This window comes from Hippichthys cyanospilos, chromosome 18 (genome assembly GCF_059441005.1).
Source record: "Hippichthys cyanospilos isolate Australia breed blue-spotted pipefish chromosome 18, RoL_Hcya_1.0, whole genome shotgun sequence".
In the NCBI taxonomy this organism is placed as follows: domain Eukaryota; kingdom Metazoa; phylum Chordata; class Actinopteri; order Syngnathiformes; family Syngnathidae; genus Hippichthys; species Hippichthys cyanospilos.
The window spans coordinates 12,168,811-12,178,402 of record NC_142386.1 but is presented as its reverse complement, the minus strand read 5'-3'; the positions used below and the strand labels follow the sequence as shown (position 1 = coordinate 12,178,402).

Sequence of the window (9,592 nt, the reverse complement as noted above, 5' to 3'; positions counted from 1 at the left end):
TCAGTGACTGAGGCATGGAAAAAAAATGTCAGAGCATTTTGTGCACATTTTGTGTAACATTTAAATAACTGCATAAATTGCAAAATTTAAAATTTTGAATGAGCAACCCCTTTCATGCATCTTGACCAATTTTTACAGGTTTTAGATGTTACGGCTCTATGGAAAAAAAAATGTTAGAGCATTTTGTGCACTGTCAATTTGTTTTTGAATTAAGTGGTAGAAATCAAAACATTTTGTTTTAATTATTGACAGATTAATCGATAATTGAAATATTCAGTAGTTGCAGCCTGTATTTCAAAAGAACTATTAATAACATTTAATTAACTGCATAAATTGTAAAATTTAGAATGAGCAATCCCTCTCATGCAGCTTGACCAAGTTTTACAGGTTTTAGATGTTACGGCTCTGACTAATGTCATGGTTGGTACATGGACAAGAAGAAACAAACAATGAGATATGATATAAATAACAGTTTAATAAATTAAGTTCAAATAAATTAAGTCCAAAAATGCACTCCTTTCCACATTCCATCTTGTTAAATAAATAAATAACAATAAATATATTATTAATGACTGCAGAGTGCAAGAGTGCATGTTGCATGATACAGAACAGTATTGCGCATACCTTCTATACAATTCATCAATTGGGTCTCTAGGGCAGAGGTGGGCATTTTACATTTCTTATTGGTCCGTCATTTACAGTCTGTCCTGCCATTTTTTTCTTAAGTTGGCCCAAGGTGTAATTGTAGGTCTGTTGCCCTTAACTCAGAAGTCATTGTTCCCAACGCGAACAAACTTGACTTTGACTTTGACCTAACATGAGATGAGCGCATTGGTTGGCGTAAGACGACACCTCTCTTGACCACATGAGGCAGAATGCTTTTCCCAGCTATGCGCAAGTGAACTATGGATTCAAATCATATTTCAAAAACAATATAACAAAAACATCTCTTAATATACTTTATTCTAAACATTTCTTTTTACTTTAGGCCTGTACAATGAATGTGTTATGCAAAACTGTGTATGCAGTTGACTTAATTAAACCAGACCGAAGCTCATAGTAAACAATGAGGTTCCAGCCATGATCTGCAATCTCTATGAGGTGAAAGTGAGTCATGTAAGTGTTGCTTGATGTAACACATTATTGGCACTTTCCATCTAAACACATTGTAATATCTGATACTGTAGCGATTGAAACTGCAGTGTCCATTTGCTTCAGTAAACCCCTGTTATCCCTGTGTGCATGATTGTTAGCCTACTTTTGGCTGTGTTTTATACTCATATAATGTACTCTCAAGTATAGGACAGTTTCACCACTTCTCAGTAATTTGGAGGAGTCAGTCGGGGGCATAGCATACAAAAACAGGTGAAAACAATGTGCAAAAATGATCAGTCAGTCAGGCTTAGTCCGTCATTTTTAAAGGTTTCTAGTCATTCGTGATCCAATGGGCCTTCATTGAAGGATGCCCGTTTTGCCGACAGACTGCCCACCTCTGCTCTTGGGTTGTAAGAAACAGCACCATTTGTAATTTTTGTTTTTGGGCCCTTCCAACCAAACTAACCTATTTTTTCATATGAATTTTTAAATGAAATTCTAAGTGTTACTGCAATCCAAATTATTATCAGCAATTAAAATACATTTGTATTTCAGTTCAATTTTGTTGAACTACGCAGAAAGGTAGCAAACATTCCAGTGAAAATATTAAACATTTTCTTTGTTCCAATTCTGTTGAAAGAGAATGTCCACACTAGTTGATTCCTCATATTTTTGGTTGTGCCAACCAGAAAATCCACCTTATTGTTTCTGCCTAATAAGATGGAAACCAAATGAGAAATAAGACCGTTCGTTTCAGAGGAAGATTGCAGAAGATACACTGATTTCAGGAATTGTTCTGGGACTTGAGACCACGATACTATGGTATTCCTAGAGCCAACTGACCTTGAGAGATTGGACAAAGCCATTGAGAAAGCTTTCTCATTTTCCCCTGACATCAGTTGTCATTCCAGCAGAAAGAAAGTCGACTATTGTCCCACATTGACACCGAGACCTACTTGCAGCTTGTCACCGCGGTGGTTTACAAAGGCGCCCATGATCAAGGTGGCAGGAAGCGGGCTCAGGCGCTTCTCCAGCACACCGCCTATGATGCAGCGACTGTTAATCATACCTGCCAGCATACCACAAAAAAAGTACCTTAAATGATGCTTTTATGAATAAAAACAAATACAATTCAAATGCAGACCTCGAAAGACCATGTTGGACTCGGGTAGCTCCATCTGGTACCCAAATGATGTTGTAGTCTCCTGAGTCCTGCTACTGGCTTCAAATTCTACCCCTACTTGGATCTTGTGAGCCCACAAACAATAAATAAGCATTAGTACAACAACAATTTACATTATTCTTATGTCATATGAGACCCAGCACCTGCTTGTTGGCTCTATGATAGTAGCTAGCATGAGCACCTCCTTTCCCGGCATTCAGAGTCGCCACCCAGTTTGGTCCTGGATACAAAAGACAGTGAAAAGGTGCTGTGAGAACCGCTGAAGGTCGAGTCAATATTACTGTTATGTTTCCTTAATTAAAAAGAAATTCCCACTTGAATACTGTCCAGCCAGTGTGAGGATCCCACCCTCTTCTGCTCTACCTCTGTGGTACACAAGCTCGCCTCCTAATACCAGACCAGAAGACACACTCTGCAGAAAGTGAGCCACTAGGATGACTGCTCAGGAGAAGAAAAAAAAAATTGAAATATGGATTAAAAAAAATTGAGTATATCAAGTTATTATTTGATGTGTTTGTTTTCAAATTGCCCTTTACATCACATTGTTGATGCAAAAAAAGTGCATCTTATACATGGGGAATTATGGTAAGTAACTACATGCGCTTACCTGATTCTCTGAGCACATCCGGATTAGCCACCGTCAGAGCAGCAGTGAAGTCACTCCCCCTGTACTCCGTTTCAAATTGCCAGGTCACAAACTGGGACTGCTGGGTCTAACGCACAATAGAAGTGTGACTTTCAACATTATTTGGCAGAGCAAAACTAAGTGCTTATTGTTTCTTTTACCTGGAAAACCGATCTGGCTCGTACACGCTCAGTGAGATGCAGCAAGGCATGAGCATTCAGGCTGCCTGAGGAATCCATCTCACCAATTAATGCGGGGGCATCCTATATATAAATCAAGGATCAATATGCAATGTGTCTGTGCCTAAACAACACGTACACAACTACAATAGGATTTCATACTGTACTTTGTCTTTACTGTAGTCATCAGACTGCAAGTGCTCCACATGGAATCGATAGTAGGAAGGGCTGACGGCACTGAGGTGGAGGGTATGACTGACCTGAAGGCCAAACACATGCATGAAATTTAAAATAAGGCTACACCTGAGGAAAAAACGTACTTCAATTCAATGAGGCTGCGGAAGAGGAAAATATAGGTGGTGAGCATTACCTTGAAGAAGCTGCTCAGAGTTTTATTGACAATCATCTTGACACCCTCAATCTGTTGAGGAAACACATCTGGAAAGATCAGAAGAAAACTGCTCATAATCATTCAAACACATAAGGGACATTTGCCTAATGTGTGGAATTTATACACAGGATTGAGGAGCACTTTATTCTGAACCATACATTGTAACATCTCAAGTTAAAATGGAGACCAGACACACATTTTATTATCAGACCATCAATGATTTATAATCCAAGAAATATATGAGTCCTGTTTGAAACTGTATGTTATTTCAGAAAAACCTTTGCAACTCCTGTGTAGGGAGTGAAAGCTGCCTGGGTTAGGTAGTCGTCCATCTCTCCTCTCCCATCTTGGAGGACTGTACCAGTGTGCAGGATGCGCGTCCCAGCGAGAAGGAGGGGGGTCCGTAGTAAAAGGCCAGTTCTGGTGGCCTGGACCGGAAGACAAAGCCAGAACACTGCCCATGGGACTGCAACTCTTCCTGAAAAGAAACGAAGATCACCTTTCTTTTTTTTTTTTTTTAATCAAATATTTAATGTGCACTTATCACACAATATATTATTATTAAGTATACCAGTGGAATTCAATGAGATTCCATACATGAACTTTGTATGTATATCCGCATTCGTATGTAGTAAATTTATGACCTGAATGTGCAAGTGTATCTAATGTTGTGACAGGTGAATACTCAGAACAGACAACAGTATGCTCAGCTCAAAAAAAAAAAAACGACCAGTGCAGATAAAATAATAATAATAAAAAAACTGATACATTTAATTGCAAACTCTGTTAAATCAATGTGTAGCATTTCGGAAAAGATGTTGCACTCCGGTGCATCAGGACCATTAGCTTGCGTAAAATTAGCTAGCATCTGCGAGAGCGGACGTCAAAGTTCCCTTTTTGTTACGCTCCTGGCCTCAAATTGCATTAACTTACCTTAAATTTGTGGGAGAAACCCGGTGCAAAACATTGGAAACACTGCCAAATTAAGCTACTATGAAGTCTTTAAAAAAACAAAAAAAAATTACGTAGGAACTGACCCTCCAGCTGTTGTATGTCACAAGATAACATGTCCCGGGGAAACACAACTATTATTCCTTCACTTGGTGGAACTCTTTTCAACGATAATAATAATATTATTAATATTGATATTCAATTATTTATAATTTTTTATCATAAAAAATGTAAATTTTCTTTATTCATTCTTACCTTTGATGAAGTAAATTCATGTCGACAGATTTGTTTGTAGTCGGACAACTATAGTTGAAACACGTTATACCTACGCACGCAGGCTGTAGGTGAGATTAATCTTCAGCTTTCGCGCCCTCCATAGATCGGCATTCGCCACCGTCACAAGAAGGTCACACTTGTTTTGGCTACAAGACGGGCAAACTCTTTTAAATTACTAAAAGATCAAAACATCAATGTTTTGAAACACTTTATTTTGCGACAAGAAGGGAGAATAGTTTTAAGAAACCTGTAGGATTTTTTTTTCTCTCGCACTCTTTAAGATCCAAAATTTAATAGATATGTCTCGTTCACTGTCGATACTGCTGGTGGGAGAAGGGAACTTCTCGTTTTCTGCTGCCTTGTGCACCGCACCATCCGGGGGGAGCATCACGGCCACTTGCCTGCAGCCGCAGGAGGAGGCACTGCGACACGAAGGCGCATTCAATAACATGCAGACTATTAAGGACTCCGGTGAGGATTTGGATTGTTGAGCCAATCTAATAACTGAAGTACGATTTTGTTGCATATTTGACTTTTGTTTTGTTTTGTTTGTTTTCAGGTGGCAGGGTGCTTTTCGAGGTAGACAGCACAAAGCTTCAGGAGTGTGCATCCCTGCAAGGACATTTATTTGACCGCGTGGTCTTTAACTTCCCACACTGCGGGAGAAAGAGTGGCGTTAAAAAGAACAGGCAGCTCCTCAAAGACTTCTTTCTCAGGTAAAATTGTATCCCTGTCAGGGAAATTAATAAATACATCTTTTCCAGCTATCAATCCATCCAAATGTCTCTTTTCTGTCATTGCTCAAGCAGTTGCGTTCAGGTATTAGCTGAAGATGGGGAGGTTCACGTTTCCCTGTGCAACGGACAGGGTGGGACACCTGCTGATCAGCCCAGGCGAGAGCGACACAACAGCTGGCAGGTGGTTGCCATGGCAGCAGAGGCACACCTCATACTCAATGATGTCCGCCCTTTCGAGAGTGACAAATACCAAACCTACAAGTGCACGGGCTACAGGTAAGACATAAAGGTGAGTGTGTAAACAGGCAGGTTGTTCTTTTAATGTGGGATTGGAAGTTGTTTTATTTACAGATCCCTTTTTCTACAGGAGTCAGGATAAAGGCTTCCATTTGGAAAATGCTTTGCTCCATGTGTTTATTCGCAGCGCTCCCTTCAGCTGCCCTCAAGTTTTAAAAATGGAAGAAACTGTGGAAGGAGAAAAAATACTCTTCAACATACCACCAGAACTCAGTGATTACATGTTCAGGTATGATAACCTGAACACTGTCTCTCATGTTTACTATTTAGTGCATGTGTGATTAGAACAGTCCTTCTCAAAAAGTGGGGCGGGGGGCGCGAATGACCCCAGGGAAAAAGATTTGTTTTTGCCTTGTGAAGTGTAATTGCGATAAAGTAAAGACAAGTATTTGTTTTACAGCATTTATACAGGTTAAAGGTTTGTCTAAGCAGAAAAAAAGAAAACAAGTGCATTAAAGTGCCTAAAGAAAAAAGATGCCAGTCTTTACTTTATCACAATTACACTTGGTTTATATTGATTTTTCCTTTTGTCAATGTTAATATTGTTTTATTTATTGTGTTATGTTAGTAATATGTTTTGTCAATATAAATTTCAATCTTGAAAACACTTAAAAACAAAACGAAAACATCAATAGATGGCATCAATTCATCATTTTACATCTGATATTGAATGCAATATCTTGTAGAGCAGGAGTATTTTCAATGGGTTAAATTTAAATAGTAAATTTAGGAGAGGAAAGGTGAAAGAGTGGCTCACAAAAGCAAGGCAGAGAGAAAAAGACAAAGACAAAAAAATGCACCTCCCTCTCCCTTCATTGAATTATCTTTGCCTCGGCCGCTATTGCACACAGGTCAGATACAGGTGGCATTTAATTGGAAAGGTGAATCACCTTACAAAAAGATCTGAATTGAGCATTAAGCCCTGCAGTATGAACTTTGCCTTATTCACTTTATCATCTGAGTCAGTGTGACAAGAAAAGTTGCTTCACTTTGTCCCAGATGATTAGACTATATATTCTCAAAATTTCACACATTTGATGAGTGAGTCAAGTCCTGATGATATCTCCAGACATATTTTTAATTGTAGTGGTAGCGCCACTGACTGGTTAAAGAAAATACAAGATTTTCCTCTGATGTTTTTCTCAAAGCCAAATTCTGTCAAAATTTTTGCAGTGTTTTTTTCTTTTTTACAAAATGGCTCAGTAGTGCCCCCTATATCTTTTTAAGGAAGCAGTCTCATGCTGAGTCAACAAAACAATAAGAGTAAATTTGCTTGCACGGAAAATTACAGAAATTATGATTTGATGAAATGATCATTTGGACAATTTTGAATTCATTATGATCTGAAATCAATTAACCAATTATTAGAAATAGGTATAATGTAACTAAGCGATTAGTTGTTGATTAATACTCTAGTATTGATTATAATTTTGGTTGTACATTGTCTTATATGCTAAGTCATCAACCCCTGTTGTGTTCCTTAAGCGCCTGTTGCTCTTTTTTTAGGGACTTTCTCACCTCAGATTCTGTCCATCCTGTCAAATTAGTCCAGGATTTTCTTCTTGAAAATCTACAGGGAAAGTGGGCTGTCTCCATGAGATCAGAGACCCTTCCTGTCCTCCTCACAGCAAAACAGATGCATTTGTGCTGCCCTGACTTAGACCGTACGTTGTTCTACTGGATTCACGGTTGTCAGAATGAGCTCAACTGTGAGGCATGTACATCCACTGATGAGTTGGAGGGTCATCTTAGGGTTGACAAGGTGATGAGTAATAAAGGAATTGATGGGACAAGGTCATCATGTGATCCTGATGTTGACCTTGAGACGGAAACTGCTCTTTATGGGTTGCGTCCATCTCTGCTCCCCCTGATGGAAGCCCTTGTTGCTAATAAAGAAGAGTGGACCAGTGACATCAAAGAAATGGGAAATAAACAAAATAAAGGAATTAATCTGGAGAATAGTGGGCACCGGAATGACGGGAGCTTGCTGTTTGGCGTCAGTGGTCTGGTGTTCCATAATGTTCTGGTCAGCCACTGGGCCCTCCCTGTCTTCCACGAGCTTCTCTTGACAGGTGTTCTCCCTAAACAGCATGAGCCAGTCAAAGTTCTCGAGAAAACCTTGGGAGCATTGCTATCTCCCTATGGCATCTCCATGGTTACCAGACAGGATGGTCTCCATCTGGAGGCACAGCCGATGGGTTTCATCGGTAAAGTGCTCACTCGCAACACTAGTGACGCCAGCCTCCTGAGCGTGACTGTGTCTTTCAATCTAGACCTTCTCGCAGTACTCATGTTCTCACTCCCGGACTGGCGTCTACTCTGGTCAAAGGACCCCCACTTCTCGCACCAGTTTGTTGGCCATCCAACACCTGGGACACCTTTCACTGCATATTCCCTGTTCCCCGAAATCTTCAGTTTTGACATCAGCTTCTGGACGGGGACGCCGTGGGAGGCGAAGAAATTCCACGCACTGGTTCGAGAGGCATCCTGTGGGACTGTCGAGCAAGTTAAACTCATTGATAAGTTCTCACATCCTGACCTAAGCCAAACTAGCTACTGCTACAGGCTGGTTTATCACTCTCACACACACGCACTGTCACATACACAAGCGTTCCAGTTCCACAAACGCTTGGAGTCATTGCTGTCCTCATGCTTGGAAGTTTCTGTCAGGTAGCAGCTAATATTCCTCGGTTTGGCTGCATAGTGTGATATAATTTGAGAGAGGGAGAGTTGTAAATACTGTACTTGCAAATTTGAATCCTTATAGCAAGCAAATGTGTAACTGTTTTCAATATTTTTTTTTTATTTAGACATCAGTTTAATTTAAGCTGCAGTACTGTATGAAAGTGTTAGAGATATATTATTTGTTTAGCAGCAGCAAGGAGCCATATTATCTAAACCTCCCTACGTTCATGTATATCATCATGTATACGTTATGCATGTAATACTGTATGTACTAGTCCCTAAGAGATACTTCTTTGCTCTAGTTTATGTATTGTTTGATTATTTGAGAAGAAATAGAATGCAATTTAGAACGTTCAAGTGTTTCTCAATGGTTAACCATGTTAACAAGGATGCATGGCAGGGTGTCCTTAAATTGGCTGGCAACCAATTCAGGGATTATTCTGTCAATACTAAAATTAGATGGCTTGAGAAGATAAGTGTCAAGATGAATGGATGGATGTTTTAGGGTTCTTTTTGAAACTTACAGTACTTATGGAAACTGCAAAGACTTATGTAATTTATAAGAATAACAAAGAGATGTAGCCATTTTCATATTGTCATTAAATTAATTATTAATTGGTGTAATACTCACAACCCAAATCATGATTATTTCTTTTGAAGTGATACTCTGGACCAAAGTTATTTTCTGGATGAAATGTCTTGTGTTCAGCGTGTCCAAGTATTTTGGAGTTTATTTCTTTAGTGTACACGTTTGCCTTATGTGTTATTTATTTATTAATGGGGGGGGGCGTCTGAGAAATGTTTGCGAAAGTTTTGCGTGAGACCGTGACACTAAACTGACGTGCGTGAATCTCACGCTCAATGCATGCGCTGACGGCTCTGCAATAAATCGAGTATTTCTTATGATTTGTGTGCTTGTATTATTTCACAATCTATAAATGTTAATAATGTGTATTATTTCAGTCTTTGTGCCATAAACGTCTGGATCACACTCATGTTAGTCAAAATTCTAATAAGCAGATATTTCATTCTAATCAGCACAAATCATGGGTAAAGTCAAATCATGTACAAAGTTAATATAATGTTAAACAAAAACATTTAGAGCTAGAAATTAAAAAAGTATTTTTCAGTAGTATCGTGTTCAAAATTAATATTCAAAATCAGTGCAAGTGT

General features: G+C 39.1%; 2 protein-coding genes across 3 annotated transcripts; one reads left to right on the top strand and one right to left on the bottom strand.

Annotated features, from left to right (window-relative positions):
* Nucleotides 1–455: 455 nt before the first annotated feature.
* On the bottom strand, nt 456–4,526 carry LOC148409022 (mitochondrial import receptor subunit TOM40B). The gene is made up of 10 exons (XM_088441283.1): nt 4,407–4,526; nt 3,752–3,951; nt 3,453–3,520; nt 3,250–3,342; nt 3,065–3,166; nt 2,886–2,991; nt 2,594–2,716; nt 2,422–2,498; nt 2,240–2,342; nt 456–2,164 (listed from the first exon to the last, which is right to left on the bottom strand). Exons 2-10 carry the CDS (start codon nt 3,933–3,935, stop codon nt 2,022–2,024), a joined length of 999 nt encoding a protein of 332 aa, XP_088297409.1. The 5' UTR covers nt 3,936–3,951; nt 4,407–4,526; the 3' UTR covers nt 456–2,021.
* A 222-nt stretch (nt 4,527–4,748) lies between these two features.
* fdxacb1 (ferredoxin-fold anticodon binding domain containing 1) lies at nt 4,749–9,325 on the top strand. 2 transcript variants are annotated; one of them, XM_088441133.1, is made up of 5 exons: nt 4,749–5,171; nt 5,260–5,416; nt 5,510–5,713; nt 5,862–5,963; nt 7,241–9,325. In XM_088441133.1, the coding sequence occupies exons 1-5, from the start codon at nt 5,000–5,002 to the stop codon at nt 8,406–8,408; spliced, it is 1,803 nt and encodes a 600-aa protein (XP_088297259.1). In that variant the 5' UTR covers nt 4,749–4,999; the 3' UTR covers nt 8,409–9,325. The 2 variants fall into 2 exon arrangements, with proteins under 2 accessions (XP_088297259.1, XP_088297258.1); XM_088441132.1 differs by having other exon boundaries at nt 5,805–5,963.
* The last annotated feature ends 267 nt before the right edge of the window (nt 9,326–9,592 follow it).

Bases quoted from the DNA above. Each gene is read 5' to 3' on its own strand.
- LOC148409022 (XM_088441283.1), bottom strand. From the start codon at position 3,935: ATGGGCAGTGTTCTGGCTTTGTCTTCCGGTCCAGGCCACCAGAACTGG. The intron at 3,521-3,751 runs GTTTTTCTGAAA...TGATCTTTCCAG, and splicing joins CCTACACAGGAGTTGCAAAG to ATGTGTTTCCTCAACAGATT. The intron at 2,499-2,593 runs GTGGGAATTTCT...TTTTGTATCCAG, and splicing joins ACTGGCTGGACAGTATTCAA to GACCAAACTGGGTGGCGACT.
- fdxacb1 (XM_088441132.1), top strand. From the start codon at position 5,000: ATGTCTCGTTCACTGTCGATACTGCTGGTGGGAGAAGGGAACTTCTCG. The intron at 5,172-5,259 runs GTGAGGATTTGG...GTTTGTTTTCAG, and splicing joins GCAGACTATTAAGGACTCCG to GTGGCAGGGTGCTTTTCGAG. The intron at 5,714-5,804 runs GTAAGACATAAA...CTTTTTCTACAG, and splicing joins TACAAGTGCACGGGCTACAG to GAGTCAGGATAAAGGCTTCC.